Source organism: Camelus dromedarius, chromosome 12 (genome assembly GCF_036321535.1).
Source record: "Camelus dromedarius isolate mCamDro1 chromosome 12, mCamDro1.pat, whole genome shotgun sequence".
Lineage (NCBI taxonomy): Eukaryota > Metazoa > Chordata > Mammalia > Artiodactyla > Camelidae > Camelus > Camelus dromedarius.
In genome coordinates this window covers 24,933,855-24,954,763 of record NC_087447.1, presented here as the reverse complement: position 1 = coordinate 24,954,763, position 20,909 = coordinate 24,933,855, and the positions used below count along the sequence as shown (strand labels likewise).

General features: G+C 40.5%; 1 protein-coding gene and 1 pseudogene across 8 annotated transcripts in view; both read left to right on the top strand.

The window, feature by feature from the left end:
* Positions 1-2,036: 2,036 nt before the first annotated feature.
* The window catches only part of TCP11L1 (t-complex 11 like 1), a 30,197-nt gene continuing 11,324 nt past the window's right edge, over positions 2,037-20,909 (top strand). For 3 of the 8 annotated variants that reach the window (XM_031459836.2, XM_064492464.1, XM_064492468.1), the window contains exons 1-7: positions 2,298-2,852; positions 3,860-4,021; positions 4,941-5,127; positions 11,740-11,872; positions 13,035-13,155; positions 14,061-14,281; positions 17,935-18,071. In XM_031459836.2, the coding sequence (XP_031315696.1) occupies positions 4,965-5,127; positions 11,740-11,872; positions 13,035-13,155; positions 14,061-14,281; positions 17,935-18,071 (775 nt within the window). In that variant the 5' untranslated portion in view covers positions 2,298-2,852; positions 3,860-4,021; positions 4,941-4,964. Of the gene's footprint in view, positions 2,144-2,297; positions 2,853-3,859; positions 4,022-4,940; positions 5,128-11,739; positions 11,873-13,034; positions 13,156-14,060; positions 14,282-17,934; positions 18,072-20,909 lie in introns of those variants that run through there. The other 5 variants (XM_011000525.3, XM_064492467.1, XM_031459835.2 and 2 more) reach the window with 5 other exon arrangements.
* On the top strand, positions 14,538-14,638 carry LOC116155541 (U6 spliceosomal RNA; annotated as a pseudogene).

The following is a 20,909-nucleotide window of genomic DNA, read 5'->3' as shown; positions in this document are numbered from 1 at the left end:
TCAGTCATCCCTGATGCCCTCCTGGGGACCCATCTCCACTTATACACCTGATGCCTAGGTGACTGAGCATTGCCACCATTCTGGCTGAGTAGCCCAGGGCTAAGCACTGATCCAAGGACAGCCTAGCCAGAGGCTCCCAAAACTGACTTCACAAAATTAGCTTGGCCAATCAAATTTGATATAGAAAAATCTAAATTATGAAGGAGCAACAACTAAGAAAATAGAGAAGCTTGTCTCTAGTATAGAGAAGTGAAGAGACTGCACCCAAGAAGTAGAGATGTGATGCGAGATCCTCTGTTTACTGGGAAGATGATAGAGTAGTACTAATCTCTAGAGCGGCAGCCAGCCTTCTTCCAAACCCTAGGTAGCAGGGCAGTGAACTCCTTTACCTAGAGGTAATTTGAGTTTCCAGTTCTCTTACCCTTAAAGCAAACATGTCAATGGTTTTAATATTTGAAGGAAACAACTCAAAATATATCAAAAGATTACAAGTAAGCTATTCCAAGTCAAATCGGTGGTTTTGGTGGTGTTACAGCTCCTCTCCACATGTGAAAATCGTTTATATTAATCCTTAAAGGCAGCTAGGGGACTCTCACTAGGGGAATCATCTAGGAATTCTTGCCTGACGCCACGCCCTGCCCTGCTGCGCCCCTTCCCCCCTCTTCAGGTGTTAGTTTTAGAACCACCAGGAGATTCTAAGGTGTAGTCAGGATTGAGAACCACAAATCTAGAGACCATAGTCTGAACTGGTACACTAGTCTGGACTCTGAAGTGAGAACTGAATGTTTTCTTCATAAATCTTAGTTCCAGTTAATTGAATATCTTAAGGATTCTCCCCTCTTCCCCTTTAACGTGCTCATTAGTGAATGGTTTGAGAGTGTTGTATTGCACTCAGCCTTCAGTAGTTTAGAAATAACTTCCCACATGAGAGCTGTTTAAAAATGTTTGAAAGCACTAACTCCACTCCATCTTGTTTTGTTCTAGTTACTTAAATTTAACAAGATTCATAGGCTACAGGTAGGAGACTTGACTATTTCATTTTAAGACATACATGATTGATGCTCAGTCTTTTTATTTATTTTATAAAAGTATAGTTAATTACAATCAATTTCTGGTGTACAGTACAATGTCCCAGTCATGACGCTGTCTTAAAGCATTTTATAAATGAACAGTTAGAAGTCACATAGCTTTCACTTTTTTAAGATTAGGCCCCAAAACTATTTCTATTCGTTCAGTTTGCTATCCTACTGCTATAAGCTGAGAAAAGCATGTAGCTTGCATCAGCTTTTCTTGCATCAGCAACTAGCACTTGGGGTGTTGGGAAAGGAAGCTCCGGAACAAGCTTGTCTGAACGTGGGATTTTTCCTTTCTAGAACACAGCGTTTGTCCCCTTGCCCTCCATCTTTTCAGAGATAGTCTCCTCTTTCGACAAAATGTAGCAGCCCCTTGGATAAAAGAGATGATCTAAACCAAACTGAGGCTGTGCCGTTAAAGTGAGGATTGGCTATCTAGGACATGGGCATGACCTTTTTTTTAAAACAGCCAAAACGAGGGGAAGGGAACAAACTGAGCAGCTACAAAACAGATGTAATATTTAAGTTTGAATACCGCTAAGCGGCCTATCCTTTTCCTTTACTGGACTGACTCCGCGCCGCTTCGCCGCCGCCCGCTGGGTCCGCCTTTCCGTACGGACACATGGCGCCGCTCTGTGTGAGGCGGGGGCCTCCCGGCTCCGAGTCCCCGCCCACGGCTCCCCTCGGCAAGCTCGAGGCGACCCTCCTGCGTCTTGGTACAGAAACAGGCGCCTCCCGGCTCCAGGCCCCGCCCACTGAACCTCCTTGGCGAACACTGGGCCGCGCCTCCAACCTTTCCGTACGGAAACATGGCGTCGTCCAGCGTGAGGCGGGCGCCTCCGGCTAAGAGCTGCCCTCCGCTGTCCGACGCTGAGGAGCGGCCGTGCTGGCCGCTACCCACCCGACCCGGGCTGGGAGGGCCTCTCGCAGCGCAGCGAGAGATGCGGCCTCGGAGGGGCAGAGGCTGAACCTCCCTGCCCGCCGCGCATCCTGCCCGCCTCCAACGCGGCGCCGGCCGCAGGCAGATTCCCGGCCGAGCGGCAGGAGGGAGGACGCCGACCCCGCTGCAGGTGAGGGAAGCGAGCGCGGAGGCTGGCAGCCCAGCGGGGCCCGCACGGGGGGACCGAGGTCGAGAACACAGGCATTTCTTCGCCTTTTCCCGCCGGGTCGGGTCGCGTCCCGGTGATGTCAGGTGGAGGCGAGGACGAGGCAGTGACGGCGGGCGGGTTGAGCTTTAGCGCGGCCTTTGTCCCACCCCTCGAGGCCGTCCTCCAGGCGCGCCCCGCTTCCTTCGCTTGCTCCCGGCCCCGCCACTCCCTCGCCAGCCCAAACAGTTGTTTACAACGGAATCCGGACGCTGGGCGTGAGTGGCACTGAGTGCTAGAGAAAGTGATTCTCGTCGTCGGTGGACAGAGCCCCTTTCTTTTGCTGAAAGACCCTTTCTGCTGAGGAGTCTCTTGGGCTCGGCGTGCAGCTCACATAGATGGTCTTCACGGCAAGTGCGAGGATCCCCCCACCCTCGATTCCCTTTTTAGGCGTAGCGGGAGTTGGGGATTGTTGAATGAATGAGCACACTGCAAGCAATTAAATGGTTCCTCGCTGCATCCTAAAGCCCTCTAATTATAGTTGCCATATGTGGGAAGCCTGTTGTGTACCAGCTGTCGTCATGCACGCTCTGAGGTTTACACTTCCCCTAAACCGAAGAGGTAGGTAGCTGTCTTTTACAGATGAGGAAACTGAAGTTAACACAGCTAGTTAGGAGCCGGAATTGGAACCCAGGTATGTCTGAGACCAACGCCCATCCCTCCCTTATAAACATTAAAGAGATGACACAGCTATCAACAAATTCTTAGTGGGTATCTGTTTGGGGGACATACTTCTATGTATGGAGCATGTGTGGGGAATATGGTTGGTCTTACCCTTAAGAAGTTAAAGATCTAGGTGAAGAGTTAAAAAAAAAATAGAACTAGCAATTTGACAATCTGACCCTAACCCATCTCTCCCTCTTCACCTGCCCCTTGTTCTTCTACTCATTTCATTTGCCTTCGCTTGTGCCCCTTGAGTGAAATGTGCCCCCTACCCCCTGCCTTTTCACCTCTTCTCTCTCCAGACATTTTCAAATTGCATGAAATCCTACTCTTCAAAAAGACAAGTTCAAATATCACCTTTTCTGGGAAGGTTATCCCAGCCTCCTTCCAGGCAGAATAGTTTCTCCCTCTGCTAATATTCTCTTAGTGATTTCATAATGCCGTTAAAGCTCAAGTTTCACTATGTTTCCTTGTAAGAATGTCTGCCTCCCTTTCTAGACCATGACTTTTCATCATTCTGTTCCTATGTAAATAAGCATGTTTTTAATTGGATTTAAGGCAGGGATGAATGCTCGATGTCTACTAACCATTCTTACAGGATTTCACAGAAAGGTTCAAGCACAGATGAGGGTGGGAAAGCGACCTGGGAAGAGGCAGGCCTTGTGTGGAATCTTGAAAGGTTGGGTTAGTTTACTAAGCTGAATATTAAAGACCTGGAAATCCTGCTTTTCCTCCTCACTGCGAAAATGAGTTACTTCATCCTTTCTGAGCTCATTCCCAGCATGTAAAGAGGATAAAATTAGAAGTGGTTTTGTTTGTCCTTTCTCATAGGATATGCTGGTAATGTTATCTTTTGAGTCTTGGAGCATTTCCAGAGCCAAATAGGATTTAGGACAGAGAGGAGATGGGTGCCTGGAGTGGGATGCTGGAAAGTAAAGGGGAACTACATTAAAGCAACCTTCATATTGATAATTACAGGCCTGGAAATGTCAATTCCAGTAACGTCATTCTATTTAATGGGGACATCTGATGTTCAGAAAATTGTATCAGGTGACTCTTCTGTCTAATGTGCAGAAGGAAGTCTTCCAAACCTCCTGAGAACAGTCAGCATTTCTTTTGATCCCTGGATTAACCTTCCAGGTGTGTAATGAAGTCTAATTAGTACATATGAAAATGTTTCATGACCTTTTAAGTGCTAATAGTACAAATGCTAATATTTTCAGTATTGTAAGTGCAGAAACGTTGTGTCTTTCTTCTCTCTTACTTGGAAACACCTTAGGAATAGAGAGCTCTAGGGAAAAACTAGGGGGGAAGAAACTTGACAAAAAGCTTCCATAGCTTATAAGAGGTTACTATTCCAGGCCTTAATTGTCTGGCCCAGACCACCGGGTTGGGTATTATTCCTCTTCTAATCAGCAACTAAGTCAGTTAAAACCTGACCCAACCACATACATTATTGTTGTTTGCAACTTCCTACTTTACTCGCCATTTTTTCCTGCTAACTGGCAAGGAGTTAATAAAAATATTTGCCCCATATATTTTTCTAAAATGCTGCATAAGATTCTGCCTTCTGTTTGTCATCCCCAGGCATCATATCCACATAATAGGATCAGAGAACCAACTCCTCAGCCCAGTGTATATACTCACTTCAAAATCTGATGAAAAGCATTATTTCCAGAGTTTTCCAGTCAGCTCTCAGGAATTAAAGAATTGAATCACTCTTTGATTAAAATAGAAGCAGGCAGTTTATAGGTTATCTTCTAACATTTCAAGGCCCTGTGTTCTACTGATATAGTACTCGGAGTGGGACAAAAATACTTAAAATTATTAACCTCTGAGGTACAGGTCCATAAATTTGATAGTTATAAGTGTCATTTTACAGGTGATCTGTTTAATCATTGAAGTAGAATATTATAGCTGGATAAGATCTTAGCAAGCCCATTTATTTTACAGATGAGAAATTTGGAACCCAAAGAGATTAAATCATTTGCCCAGAGTCACACTGCTAGTTAGTGTTAGAGCAAGAACATTTTGGTTCATTTATTTTTTTATTTTGTAGGAAAGTGAATGAACTTAATTGAGAATGTCTGAAAATCTTGACAAGTCTAATATAAATGAAACAGGAAAATCAAAATCAAATGATTCTGAGCAAGGCCTTGAAGATGCTGTGGAAGGTTCTGAAAAAGCTTTACAGAAAAAAATAAAGTCGGTCTCTCCTAGCACCAGAAGAGTGCAAAGACCTCATGGTAAGCACATTTGACTTTGGTTAGAAGCAGTATTTTCATTGTTTTCAGATATTTTTATTAGGCTTCCTTGTACACGTTGCCCTGAGCTAGATTCTAATAATATAACATTGCCAATAATTAGCACTTAAGAGTAGCAATAGTTTCACAACTGACAGCCTAGTCACTTGTAGGTTTTCAATTGCATAAGGAATTAAAATTTTAGAATAATGTCCAGAATATTTCTGTCTTCCTCCAGCCTCAGCGACATTCCAGTTTTTCTGATGTGCTCTGAGAAAAGGAGGGTGGAGTGTAAATTGCAGCTTTAATTAAAAGAATGTTAGAAAAGTCCAAGACAGGTTACAGCCAGGACTGTGCTTCTGCAGGTTAGAGAAAAAAGTTTTTGACTGTGAGTGAGTGCCCCACACCCTAAACTCACTGCCTAGGGGCTTAGTTCCCAGGAGCTTGAGGGGAGTCAGTTGGCTGAAGGTGTGTGGTGAAGTCAATTCAGATGCCTGGCCTGGAGCAGGCCTGGTGGATGAAAGGCTGGCAATTTCTGCAGGTTTTCCCAGCAGAGGCTCCAACTCCTGTCTTTCATTAAGAATACTCAAGTGTTTTGAAGTGAATCCAAAAATGAAGGTTTTAAGAGGGAGTGTCATAGTCTAAGAATGTCAGTGTTGATGTTATCTCTTTAAAGTTAGATGATCAGTGATTCTTAATATTTGGAAGAAATACAGACATTTTGGGGTTTGAGGTTATGTTCCTTTAAAAATGATAAAAGCCCTCCCCAGGTATTTGATTATAGTCAGCATAGTATTCTTATAGCAAACACCAGATTTTACTGTGGTATATTTGTGGTATTTACTGTTTTATTGTGGTTTATTATCACATAGATTCTGGTAAATATACTGCTAGGTCAAATTGTGTTCAGGGAAGGAAACTGTATTATCACGCATTTTTTTTTTATGCGTTGTCTCCAGTGTGTATAGTTAAAAAGCATCTCGTTTCTCATTTTAAAAATAAGGAAAATACACATCTCTTAGGGTGGTTGTAAAGATTAAATGAACTCACATAAAGCTCTTAGAACAGTGCTTGGCACATAATAAATGCTCAATAAACATTAGTTGTTAATACTACTGCTACTACCATGTCATCTGCTGCATTTAAACATATCCAGGACTGATGGCTGTAACGTGGCTGTCTGTGGCCAATATGGTAGTTTTATCACTTGCAGTTTCTGGTAACAGAGTGCCTTTGGTTTAGCTCTTCAGTCATTCTTTGATTAATGGCCTTGCTTTTGGCATCCTGTCAGTCTGATGGCGTGATTCCAAATTAATGTCAAGCCAACCCTAGACTGCATTGTCTGAAATTGTATGTGGATGTATCCTTAAGACAAGTGTACTTATCCTGGGATCCATGATCAAGTGTTCTGGGAACAGTCAAAAAGGTGTATCAATTTGTGTGTATGTCCATTTTTCTAGGAAGAAGATCATGGGAGCTGTCATTAAATTCTCACAGAGGTCCATGTCAAAATGAGATCTGAAATCAGTGCCTGAAAATATTGTCTCTGGTTTTCTTGCTCCTTCTCCTTGTAGTAATTATATCAGTATAGTACTGTGGTAAAAACTAAGACCTCAAGACTGGGGACCAGGTCAAGAGGCATCATTGCTTACAGAGAGTATAAATAAGAATTTATAAAATAGGAAATTAGCTATCTGCAGACACTTCTCCCAAACCATGTGAATGTGGAGCTACTGAGTTTAAAGTAAAAATCACATCTGGGTATCTACAAATTAAAAGCAAAAAGATAGCCTTTAGCCTTTCAAATTTATAATACAGAGTAAATTTTAAGGGGTAGAACTGCTGTTGGTAACTGTGATACTATGATTTCTAATAGGAAATACATGTTTGGTCTTCTAGTTTCTGGCACAGAGCTCCTAAACCATTGGAATTTCCTAAGTGATGAGAGCTAGAAATATGCTTTTGTTATGCTAATGAGGTGACTTTTGGAAAGCACCGAAGTAACCTAACCTAAGGATGGCCGCTTGGTTGTCTGGGATTCAACCTTGTGATTAGAGGATTGGAACTTTTCTGTCTCACCCACCCTACCTCTGGGGAGGAGGATGGGGCTGGAGGTTGTATCAGTTGCCAATGGCCAGTTATTTAATCAAGATTGCCTATGTAATGAAGTCTACATAAAACCCCAGAAGGATGGGGTTTAGAGGGTTTCTGGCTTGGTGAACACGTGGAGGTGCTGGGAGAGTGGCACGCTGAGGAAGTACCACGCTGCTTCTCCGTATCTTGCCCTATGCATCTTTTCCATCTGGCTGATCCTGGGTTACATCCTTTTATAATAAACCAGTAATCTAGTAAGTATGTTTCTCTGAGTTCTGTGAGCCGCTCTAGCAAATTAATCGAACCCAAGGAAGGGGTTCTTGCAACTTCCATCTGTAGCCAGTCTGTCAGAAGCAGAGGTGACAACCTGGGCTTAGGACTGTTGTCTGAAGTTGCCGGTGGGGGGTTGGGGTGGGTTGTAGGTCTGGGCCCTTAAGCTGTGGAATCTGACCCTAACTCCTTGTAGATAGTGTCAGAATTGAGTTGAATTGTAGGACACCCCCGCTGGTGTCTGAGAATTGCTTGGTAGTGTGGGGGGGAAATCCTTCACCCCTACACTTAATGGAATTTGAGTGCAGAACTTTTAGTAACTGATACAGAATATACAGAAAGGAAAAATGTCTGGCTTGTAAGAATTGGTTGGCACTAATCCGAGGTGGTGATTTCATTCTAAAAGATGATTTGTTCTTTAAACATAGAGATCCTTAGAGTAAGGATCAATCAACTGTAACTTAATGCTTCCTGTAAATTTCTCTGCGTCCATATACTTTATTCATTCAGTCATTTATTTATTCATTCATTTATTCATTCATTCATTAGCAGTGCCTCCCTGAACAGCAAAATTGGGGAAGTTTTAAGATAAGGGCGCATGTATATTCATGAAGGAGCTTGAGCAGAGGAGAATTCCACTTAGAATTGGGGCAAAGGTTGCCAGAGCCAAACAGTTGATTGAAATCGGGAGGGTCAGAAAAGGTCAACATCTTCATTCCTTAGGGTCTGACCAGTCTGAGGTCTCAGCATGTAGTTTCCATCCTCCACCTGGTTGGGGGCCTTAGTTTCTACAGAACTCAAAGATATGTATCAGATTATTATGTATGTTCCTTGAGAAGGAATTAGGACTCTGCTTTATCACAGAATTGTTGTGTCTTGACTACTTTTCCTTTGTTCTTTCATTATCTCACTTCCCTAAAGATCATTAATTACTCAGACCTGTTCAAGGGCAAGCATTGTGGGCAGGCTTAGATCACAAAGTGGCTTAGGTCAAAAATGGCTTCTCTTATGTTAAGAAAGCCACACCTCAGTCTCTTTCTCTTGGGACCACCAACCCTATCTGCTTACAATACTTTGGGACTATGCAGATAACCTGTTTCTGCTTAAACTTTAACCCACTAATTTTAGCCTTTTACCAGAAGATCTTGCCTGCACCAATATTACTATTTTATTCTAATGGTGATTTTTTTTTTGATTGAAGTGTAGTTGATTTACAATATGATGTTACTTTCAGGTATAGAGCAAAGTGATTCAGTTATATGTGTGTATATTTTTCAGATTATTTTCCATGGTAAGTTATTATAAAATATTAAATATAGTTCCCTGTGCAATACAGTAAATTCTTGTTGCTTATCTATTTTATGTATAGTAGTTTGTAACTGTTAATCCCATACTCCTAATTTATCCCTCCCTGCCTTTCCCCTTTGGTAACCATAAGTTTGTTTTCCGTGTCTTTGAGTCTGTTTGTTTTGTATACAGATTCATTTGTATCATTATTATTTTATTTTTTTATGTGTTTTTTGAATTTTTAAAAATACACTTCTCTGCTCACAAACACCTTCTGCTGTAGCATTTAGTCACCTAGTTGATTGGTAAAAGATGTCATATTCAGATGAAAAACATCAGTAGTTATTCCAGTTAATATTTCCCATTTAGCATTTTAGTGTATTAAATCAGGTCCTTGTGAGATTAATTGGATAAAGGGATGACATTAAATTCTTATATTTCTAAAGTGAAATGAATTATGAACTCAGTTAGACTAGACTGAATTATGGTGTCTGTATATCCAGTTAATCAGTCAATGTTTATTAGTTAATCAGTCCACGGTGGGTAGCAGGAATCCAGCAATGAATCAGGCTCACATGTCCTTGGTCCCTCAGGGAGCTTGCAGTTCAGTGAGGAAGAAACTGTAACAAATTCTGCACAGTGTAATGTGATTTATGGATAGGCTTTACCCTTGCTTCATTGTACTCACTGTAGTAGCTGTTTGAGTGACATCTGCCGTCTGCCTTCAGTAAATGTCCATCCACTTGTGTCACTAGAATCGTATCTTTAGAGATCCCAGAACACCGTAGTAAGAAAAGACAGAGTATAACCATTCTGAATTAGAGCTTCATTTTATTTTGGAATCTGTTCCTAGCCTCCCAAAGAGCATGTTTTTTTGGTTTTTGTTTTTTGTTTTCCAAAGAGCATATTTAACTTAATGTAGTTTTCAGTTTCTCTAACAGAGCATCAGTGCACAAACACTGTAACAGAATTCAGCAGCAGCTTTAGTGTTACATCATGTAGTAAAATAAATTGCAGGGTGAAATGAATGTAACCTTACCACTTTTCATGTCTCTTACTGCAACTGAGGTTCTCACAAATTGAGGTGAAGCCATGTTGTCCACTAGATGGCATCTTTGTAAGTTCTTATTTATGAAATTGGTAAATTTGAGAACTCCCCCCCCCGAAAAAAAACGAGAAAAAAAAAAAAATCCCACAACCCTATAATTAGCATGCCATGAATAATTCCTGTGCGTGTAGATCTGTAACATATCCTGATCATATCTTAGAATTGTAGCTTTTATCTTTCTTGATCAGGTACCCTCCATTAATAAGTCTGATTTCAAGTAGTCTTTAACTTGGACATTTCCTGAAAACTTTCTTCTTCCTGATTGTCTGATGGTTTCTGCACCTGGTACAAGTGCGTTTGATCCCACATATGCCCAAAACAATGAGAAAATACTTGCCTATTATTTGAAAGAGTCTTGTTACCAAACAAAAGTTCGTGGGGGATCTGTTGGGCCTTGATTTTGAATACTTACTGTATTTTACCAATATCCATAAAGCCAACTTTATTGATTCTTTTTATTTATATTCTCTGGAAATACTGAAAAAAAATTTTGTGAGTTTTCTCAACTTCCCCTTATGTGACTAAATAAAGATTTTTACCAGGCAGGATATGACGAGCTCTTAAATTTGATTCCTTCTTTGGGTATGCAAAAGAAAAAAGTAAAAGAAGAGGGAAATAACTTCACTAACCTAGGAAAATCTTTATAACTATTAGACCCTGTGCAAACTCATTTTAAGCCTAGATCTTACCACCATCACATAAAAATAATAGAATCATCTTCTAGGCCAGTGCTCTTCAAAGTATAGTTTCTGGGACCATCAGTGTCAGTTGGAGACTTGTGAGACATGCACCTCTCCAGCCCCACCCCAGATAGGCTAAATCAGAAACCCTGAGAGGGGCCCACCAACCTATTTTCACAAGCCCTCTGTCTGATTCTGATACAGGCTCAGGAACTGCTATCATGGACTTTAAAAAAAAAAAACAAAAAACAGCTTTACTGAGGTAGAATTGATATACAAAAAGATACACGTGTTTAATCATAGAGTTTTTAAGAGTAGGAGTTAGCCTTTCTTTGTTCGTTGGCTCAGAAACACCTGGGGAGATTTGTATGAGAACTTTTTTCTGGAAGATAAGTCACAGTCTTTATCAAGACATAGAGAAGAACAAAGATCAGTTATGAGGCTATTGCGGCTGCTGATACAGACGTAAATTTGACAGGACCTGGATAACAGGGCAGTGGAAAGGGAGAAAGCAGAGCTGACTCTGAGGTTTTTGAATCAATGGGCCTGCGTTCTACAAATTCTTGTGTCACACATCCTCTGATTTGTTCACTGGTCAACTTCAAAACTCATATTCTGTCCTAGTATCCTGTCCAGGGTAGTAGTTTAGCATGGTTTAAACAGCACCAGCCTAAAGTACTTAGTGCTGTTTTATTTTGGGGAGAGTCATTCATGGCGCAGTGTTAGTGATGGAGCGAAATGCAAACTACTGAGGGAAGCGAAAGAGAAGATGTGAAATCTGGTGTCTTTTTTCCCATTTAAGATAGACAGGAGGCAGAGGGATTAGAAAATAAATCCTCTGCTTCTTGGGAAAGTGATAGTAACGTTAAAAAGTTTTTCTAAGTCTCAGTTTAATCATTTTCCATAGACTGGTTTTAGCAAAAAAAGAAAAAAAAAAAAAGAAAACCAGATATTTTGAGTACTAAAATGATTTCTGCTTTTAGAAGTCTAGGTTAGAAGAAAAAAGTCAATATGAAATAGGTAAAATTCTATTGTTGAAATTGCCAGAGTATTTTCATAAATAGAGGCATAATTGAAATTATTAGCTGGTACCAGAACCACTCACTGCCTTCTCCTTAATTCAACAGAAATCCTAACCTAGAGGAGCAAACCTCTTACACTGGGTTTCTGTTACAGCTAGTCCTCCTCGATTTGTGACAGTGGAAGAACTTCTAGAGACTGCAAAAGGAGTCACTAACATGGCCCTGGCCCATGAAATTGTGGTAAATGGAGACTTTCGGATTAAACCAGTTGAATTACCAGAAGACAGGTGAGGTTGTTACTGAGTTGTCTTGTTTAGTAGAACACAACCATTTTCCATTTCTGGAAATGCCTTCTTCACTGATGTCAGTACATTCTAATGTATTTTTCCTTTCATATGTTGTTTAAAAAAAAATTCCTATCCTGGGAATTACTAGAATTTGAAAGTGGATCTCAGGACAGCTGTTCCTTCAAAATGTGAACAGGTCTGGAAATCTCCTGTGGAAATCTTTCATGTCAGCTTCTCCTTACTCCAAAGGATTTAGCTGCCTCGTCTTGTGTTTCTGTTGCATTGCTTCCTGCGTTTCTCCTTTGTAACTGTCGCGCTGTACCACAGTCGTTGATTTTGTGTTCTTCACCAGACTAAACTCTACAGAGATGAGGACTGTGCATTCTTCTCTATCCCTAGCACCTGGCACATACATTGGATTAAAAGCTCTATTGATTGTAAGGTGCACCTTTTAAAGATAGACTGTCACCAGAAAGAAAAAAAAAGTATTGCCCATTATAACTGTGAATATAATCCCATGAAAAAATTGGTATTCTGTTGACAAAGGAGGAGAAATGGGCTACTGGGTCAGCAAGCTACAGTGTCTCCCACATGTGGCTTCTGAATATGACTTTACCAACATTTCTTACATTCTGCAAGGGTAGTATTTTTTTCTTGGTAATAATGAAGAATTACTTGTTCTGTTTTCATGATATAAAGACTAGTTTTCATGAAATGTTATATATAAGTTGGTATAGTTTGGTACATCATTGAACGGTTGTCCCATATGTCTCATGAGAAACAAACTTGAAGTTTAAAGTCTTAAACTACTTAATCATAGTCTTAGGAAAAGGTTCCATCATAAATATTTTAGGAAACTTGCTGGTATCAGGTAACTAACAGCTTTGGACTTTCCGGTACTCTTTTTATCATATAGACTGTTATGTGCTGTTAATTGGACTAATGTCATCTGTCACATTAGTTGAAAGTTATCCTTTGCAGTGAGGTACTTATTGAAATAGATCACTAACTAAAAATAAGGTAAGTGATTATTTTAAGTATGTCTGAGAAATCTTCCCTTCATCCAAATTATTATTATTTTTTTAAATTTCTCACCCTAAGCCCATAGAATTTGTGCTTTTGAAAGTGATTTGAGGCTTTTATGTTTTTCATTTGCTACCAGCTTGGAAAAGAGAGTAAAGGATATTGTACATAAAGCTTTTTGGGATTGCCTGAGTGTTCAGCTAAGTGAAGACCCCCCAACGTATGACCGGGCCATCAAGCTTGTTGGCGAGATCAAAGAGGTGAGGGGAAGAGCACATTGTGGTGCTTTCTGGTGTGTTAGGACTGTTTATTCAACTTCTCTGTGCTATTGTGCAAGAAGACCTTAAGGAAATTGAAGGATCAAGATTTCTAATTGCTTGCGGAAATGTGGATTTAGAGTATTTTTGGCTTAATGCCCTTTAAAAAATTTCAAACAAGCTATGATAACCTGAGGGCGTTACTCTTATAAATGAAAAAAAGGTTCATATCTTAAAAAAACAGAATTATTTAAAGAAAACACATTATTTTATAAAATATAGATGATTTATAAAAATTTTAATAGGTATAGACACATCTTCAGTTTATAGTGACCAAAAAAGTGATTCAGTCCGTTCGGTAGAGAAGACATTAAGTGGAAGGTAGATCCGTTTTTACAATACCTTTAGCAACAGTATCAAAGAAGTAATGAATCTGTGGAAATTGGTGTCTGTCATTGGCTCACAGGCTCACATTAATCAGGTTTGGTTTTTTTTTTCATTTTTAACATTTTATTCCTGTGTCCATAGGAAAATTAGAGCTTAAATGAAGCTTGAATAAAGCTAGTCTAAGTGTTTTTCTGTAGATTTGTTGTATAAGAGTTTAAAATATGTTCACCATTACAGTAGCGATTGGTAAGCCCCTATTGAGATAGTTGTAAGTTCCTTTAGGAATAATCAAAAATGGTGTCTGAGGGGGGAGGGTATAGCTCAAGTGGTAAAGCCCATGCTTAGCATGCATGAGGTCCTGGGTTCAATCCCCAGTACCTCCTCTAACAGTAAATAAATAAGTAAACCTAATTATCTCCCCCCACCAAAAAATAAATGAGTGAATAAATAAATAAGTAAAATTTTAAAAAATGATGTCTGACTAGGAAACTTTGATTAAACTTGGCTGTGCTTTCTTGTAGACTCTCTTATCTTTCTTGCTGCCTGGTCACACTAGACTGAGAAACCAAATAACAGAAGTCTTGGATCTGGATCTGATAAAGCAAGAGGCAGAGAACGGGGCCCTGGACATTTCCAAGCTGGCAGAATTCATTATTGGCATGATGGGGACACTGTGTGCACCTGTTCGAGACGAGGAAGTTAAGAAGCTAAAGGACATTAAGGAAATAGTGCCCCTTTTCAGGTATGGGAATTGTGTTAATCACCTTCTGCTCACGTAAAATGCAGAGCCTGTTTTCAAAGTTAGACTTCCTCAAGCATAGCTGTTCATACATTAAAAAAAATTGAAGAGGGGAGGGTACAGCTCAGTGGTAGAGTGGGTGCTTAGCATGCACGAGGTCCTGGGTCCAGTCCTCATTACCTCCATTAAAAATAAATAAATAAACATAATTACCCCCCCCAAAGCAAACAAACAAAAAGTGAAAAGCAAACGTTTTGTTGTGCTCACTTCGGCAGCACATGTAAAATTGGAATGATACAGAGATTAGCATGGCCCCTCCGCAAGGATGACATGCAAGTTCATGAGCGTTCTGCATTTTTTAAAAATAATGATTATTATAAGAAAGGAATGAGGTAGGAAAGGAGGAAATGAAGGAAGGGAAGAGAAAGGAAAGATAGGAAGGAAGGAAGGGAGTGAGGGAGGGGACCCTCAGTGAAGTTCCACATGTCCTAGTCCCTGTGCTCTAAATGGTTGAAGGCACGTCAGGGCGAAGACTGATAATTAACATATGTATAAAAAATGTTACAATTCAAATCTATTTTTTACCAAAATCAATATAAAATTCAAAGACATGAAATATCCAAAAAATCAAAACATGTTGTAAAATAGAAAAGTAGAAAGAAGGAAAAAATTTACCCATAATTGTACTACACAAAAGCATAATCACTGTTATTAATATATAAATTTTTTGTCTTTTTTTACCTCAACATTTTATTTTGAAAAGTTACAAACCTACAGAAAAGTTGCAAAAAGAGTACAATCAACCCTCATCTATTCCTTACATAGATCTACCAGTTTTTAACAATTTGCTTTATCTTTTTATATATACAAGAGTATGTATGCATGTGTGTATATTTCTTCCCCCGAACCTTCTGATGATAAATGTCAGCATTAACTATTTCAGCAAGTACTTCCTAAGAATGTGGATATTGTCCTACGTAATCAAAATACAACCAAGACATTCAAGAAACTTCACATTAATATGATCCTATTAACTAACATTTAGTCCATATTAACTTCCTTTAGTCTTTTGAATATTTATTTTTAAATATATATAATTGTGATCACATTTATATAATTTTTATGCTAATATGAACATAGGATTGACAAGATGCTGCCTGAGAATTTATCTTTCGGTTAACTGCTTAGCTGTTTTCCTGTAAACGGATAAAGGTGTTACGTATCAACTGGGCAGCATTGCTAGTGGGGTGAAATGGCCTCTAATTGGTAAATTGCATCTAGATAGAAAGGAATGATAATGAGCTATAAATACTGGAAGGGACAACATACTTTGTACTTCCTTGAGTGGGTAACTTTTATAACTGGGCATGCACCATGGAGACCCTAGAAGCCGTGCCATGGAGTTGTTACAAAATATATTGGGGCGTGAGTCTTTTAACCCAGGGGGCTCCCACATTTTCTGAGATGTCTGCTCATGCCTGATATTGTAACTTCCTGAAGAGGAGTGCTTGGTGCTACCCTGTTGGCAAGCTGTGTGACTAGATGGTGCCAGACCTGTGGCTTGTGTTCATCTTGAGTCTGAATGTTCAGCTGAACCTAAGAAGACCTCCCAGTGGGCGTGGCAGGCCTGGTCTTTTTGCTAACACTACACCCTAATTATTTCACTTATGCTTTCATTGAAAGTGTCATCGAGATAATTGCATATTCACATGGAATTTTAAGAAATAATACAGTACACTTTATCCAGCGTCCCCCCGTGGTTAACGTTGCAAAACTGTAGTTTATCACAACCAGGATGTTCACACTGATACAATCTACTGGTCTCATTTAGATTTCCTATTTACACATGTGTGTGTTTATGTATAGTAGTTTTTTTGCAATGTTATCATCTAAGTTCACATATCCACCACCACATTCAAGGTACTGAACAGTTCCAGCACCACAAGGATCTCTTGTGTTGCCCTTTCATAACTAACTTTTTTAAAACTCCCCATAAGCATTTTCAGTGTCTGCAAAATACTCATTTGCATAGATAGGATTAACTAGTTCTCTGTTAAAATGGACAATTAGATTATACATAGTTATTTACTATATAACCCTGCAATGAACATCTCTGCACAAAACTTTTTTCTATATTTTAGGTTATTTACTAAAGATAGATTCTTAAAATGGGATTACTGTGTCAGAGGATGTGAACAGTTTTAAGGCTCATTGCATGTTACCAAGTTGCTTTCCAAAAGTTTTATAAGCAAAAAAAGTTTCATTTCCATTTCATTATGATATCAGTATTCATTGTTTAGAAAAATGCCTTGCATTGTAAGGTTACCTCAGGGTTTATAAAGAGCACGTTGAAAAGACTATCTAAAGTAACTAAAAATAGTTACTGATTTGTTCATTCATTCAGCAGGCTCTAACTGAGGACACCTTGTGTGCTAGGCATGGTGTTAGACATTAGAAATAACATAGTCGGTAAGTGCTCATAGTCTAGCCAAGTTAAAGGAAGAATGCCTTGTAGCAAACTCAACCTAACTCAGATTCCTCCTGGAAAGAGAAGGGACTGAGCAAACTGGGAGTACACACCCTACCTAAAGGAGGCTGCAGTGGCCTCTTAGTGCCAGCTGATTGTGGCCATGATGGAACATGGGCCCACATTGCCAGATCTTTTGATTTTTCAAGAGAAGCTAGAAATCCTGGTTTTTAAAAACACCATGAAAGCACAAAACATGTTTGTGGGTTACTTCCAGTCAGTGGTCTGCCAGTTGGCAGTTTCTAGTAGTCTCTGATTTCCTGTGTGGATTTAGGGAACTGTTGGAAATGCTCAAAGAAGAGGCAGAATGCCCTCCAGGAAGTGGACTGCTCCCTGTATTTGGGAGACAGACAGCATGGCAGGGGGAGGGGCCCTGAATTGTTCTCAGACACACATAATCGCCTGGTGTGTGGGTGAGTTTATTCTGTCATATGATGTTCATTCAGTCCCCCAGGGCATCAGGAGACTTGGAGGACGTTTGACCCTGTTCCTCCCTCCGAGTAGGGCCACACCTAAACCTGCACCTTGGGTTTGTAACCACTTTCTGCAAGTAGGTCACTTAGCAGCTCCCACCTCTGGCAAGAGTGGTTCTGGTACACAACAGGCAGGATGGAAGGCATCCTTGGCGTCGGGTCAGGTCTGCTCATCGGGTGCTTTCAGAGTGCGGACTAGCAATTATGCCACCAGAGCTCCAGCATAAAACCTGCCCCGAAACTCAGACTGGGGTGAGAGGAAAGGTGAAAGAGAATGAACCAACATGAGAATGGAGAGCAGGGGGAGTGGGAAGATGGGGGGCTCTCTGCTTTTAACCCCTGGTCTGGGGCTGTCCTTCCCCTGAGGCTGCCATGAGGCCTGACCCACAGCCAAGGAATGAGTTCTGGGCCAGACAGGCAGTTGTGGGAAGCTATGTTTGCCTAGGGGTGAGAGTGGGGACAGAGAGCCACTTAAAAATGTGCAGTCCTTTCTTCTAAATTTATTTGTCTATCTGCTTTCTCATGGTTTCCCCAATTTTTCTTGCCACCCTTTCTGAGATGAGAAGTCTGTCTCAGATCAGCTCACTTCTTTCCTTTCCAACAGCGTTTACTTTACAAGCGCCCAGTGCTAAATCCTCTCATCTCGTTTCTTTCAGGGCAATCTTTTCTGTGTTGGACCTGATGAAAGTGGACATGGCTAACTTTGCGGTCAGTAGCATTAGACCGCATCTCATGCAGCAGTCAGTTGAATATGAAAGGAAGCAGTTTCAGGAGATTTTGGAGAAGCAGCCAAGTACGTTTAATGTTCTGTGGTGCTTGTTGTCTGTGTTTATTCATTTTAGTTGCTGTGGCTTGTTGCATAACGACATTTTAAAACAAAACAACAGCTTAGTATGAGAGTAGTCTAATTTGAAGACAGAAAAGCACAAGATGTTAGGCCTTGAAAACTTAGTTGACAAGCAAGAGAACTGTAAACAGGAGAGAAGTATAGAAATTTAAAAGAATGAAGGAATCCTAAATTAAATGAGTTTTTAATGAAAACATCAGTTCGAGGTAAATTGTATACTTGGTCTTGATTTTAAAAACATGACAAACTTCCTATGACTGTTTAACTCACTTTTCTCCTCCGTCTGAGGTACGTGAAGAATTTCACTTTGCTTCTGTTCTGTATGCATAAATCTTCCGGTTTCACATCCAGAAAAAGTCTCATTTTTATGAACCTCTCAGATGACTGCAGGAAACAGATAATTTAGAATCCAAAACTATCTTGCATTTCTAGCGTGCTTTTTTTGGTCTCTGCATTGGCAGCTGACGTTCTGGGTGAATTGCAGTCTCCAGATCCAATTGATTATGAGTTCTGTTTACCCTCTAACTTTGCTGGTCACAAGATGAAAATGGCAATCTCTGGATAGATTGTGTTGCCACACCAGAATAGTTAATTCAGTGCCCTGAGCAGTTGTTCATCCAGCCCCAGACAGGGAAGTCTGAGATGGCCCTGGGGGCCAGGAAGAGTCAAGAAAGCACAGAGCAGAAGGAGCAGTACTAGAAGAAGATATTTGGTTAATGTTTACCGTGTACTAGTCTTGTGCCAGGGGCATACAGGTGTTGCCTTACATGACCTCACAGTAAACCCATGAGGTAGGTGCTGTTTTTTAATCCCATTTTACTGATGTGGAAATTGATTTTGAGGGATTTTTTTTTTATCAGAACTGATGACCACACAGCTCCCTTTCTCAACCAGTATTGTATTGCCCCTCGGGAGACATCAGGGTTGCGGTTTTATAGGCTGAAGAGCCTTAGTATGAGAGCCAGGTGCTGGCAGCCGGGGCCCAGTCCCTGAGCCAGTCAGAGTCTAGTGCTTGTCGCTCACAGCATGAAAGCCAGGGTTTCCCGGAGCTGGTGGCCTACAGAGTGCCGTCTGCCAAAGGCTGAAGGGAGAGAAGCTCAGAAGCAGGAGCTCAGCGTGGTCAGTGTTTGGGCAGAGCCAGAAGTGTGTCATCTTGCAGCAGTGAAAGGTGGACTTCAGCCGTGCCCGCGGCTGCCCACATGGTTTTCAGGTAGCCTCCGTGGGCAGAGCTGCAACCAGTTCAGGGTCCTGTCAGAGGGGTTTTTTGCTCAATGTGAGCACTTGAAAAGAATGTATATTCTGTTTTTGAGGATGTAATGTCCTAAAAATATCAACCTAGTCCAACTGTTCTAATGTGTCATTTAGTATCCTGTTGCCTTATTGATTTTCTTTCTGGAAGATCTATCCAGTGATGTTAGTGGGGTGTTAAAGTCTACTATTAAATTGTATTCCCATCAATTTCTCCCTTTATGTCTGTAAGTATTTGTTTTATAAATTTAGCTGCTTCCATATGGGGTGCATATATGTTAACGAGTGTAATATCCTCATCTTGTATTGCTCCTTTGATCATTATGCAGTGTCCTTCTTTATCTTTCTTTATGGCCTTTGTTTTAAAGTCTATTTTGTCTGATATGAGTATTGCTACTCCCGGTTTCTTGTCATTTCCATTTGCATGAAATGTCTTTTTCTATCCTCTCATTTTCAATCTATGTGTGTCCTTCACCCTAAAGTGGGTCTCTTGTAGTCAGCATGTTGTAGGTTCTTGTTTTATTATCCAGTCAGACACTCTATCTTTTGATTGGAGGATTTAGTCCACTGACATTTACAGTAATTATTGATAGTTGTGTGCTTATTGCCATTTTGAACTTTTTTTTCCAGTTGACTTGGTATTTCTTCTTTGTTCCTTTCTTTTCCTTTTGTTTTTCTTTTTGTGGTTTAATAATTTTCTTTTGTATTAGCTTGGTTTCTTTTTGGTTTTTGTGATTCTTTTGTATACTTTTGATTTGTAGTTACCCTGTTTTTCAAATATGTTAACCCATTACTCTATCTGTTTGCTTTAGACTGGTAGCATGTAGTCTTTGCTCGGTGTGGACAGAAACCTCATCTTCTTTCTCTTATGTTCCTCAGAGTCCATGGTGCTTTACTCAGCTTAGAAAAGTAGGGAAAACATGATGACAGATGAGGGACAACTGAGGTTCCCCATACAGTGCTGCAAACACTGCGTAATGCACATCAAACATGTGGTAGAATTTAACCTCTCACCAGGCTGAAAGTAAACCAGATTGATACAAGACGAGGATCTAGACAAGGACAAGCCTCATCTTTAATGTGGAGGATACTTTACACTAGGAAATTCTAGCCAGTGTCTTATCCCATCTGTCTCTGGCAAGAATTTTTGCATCTCACTGAGCTGGAGTCATCAGAGCTTCCAGCCACATGTCATGCAGTGAACAGTCAGGGTAGGGGAGAAGAAAGCGACGGTTTGTTGAACATCAGGTTGAACAGGGCCTGGCTTCATGCTTTATATCCACCATCTTGATTAATCTTGGTTAATGTGAGGTGGCGGTGGACATTTCTTTATGTTAAGAATCTTGACAGACAGATTACGACGTACCTAAGATCCCTCAACCAGTCATGGGCAACTGCGTTTTGAGTGGAGGTCTGTTTGATTCCAAAGTCCATACTCTAGACTCTACCACACTTCCAGAATGATCCTCCCTAAAGGAATTCTGGGAAGCATCCCTCCTGACCGTTCCAGTAATGCTTGAAGCCTTGTTTTCACAG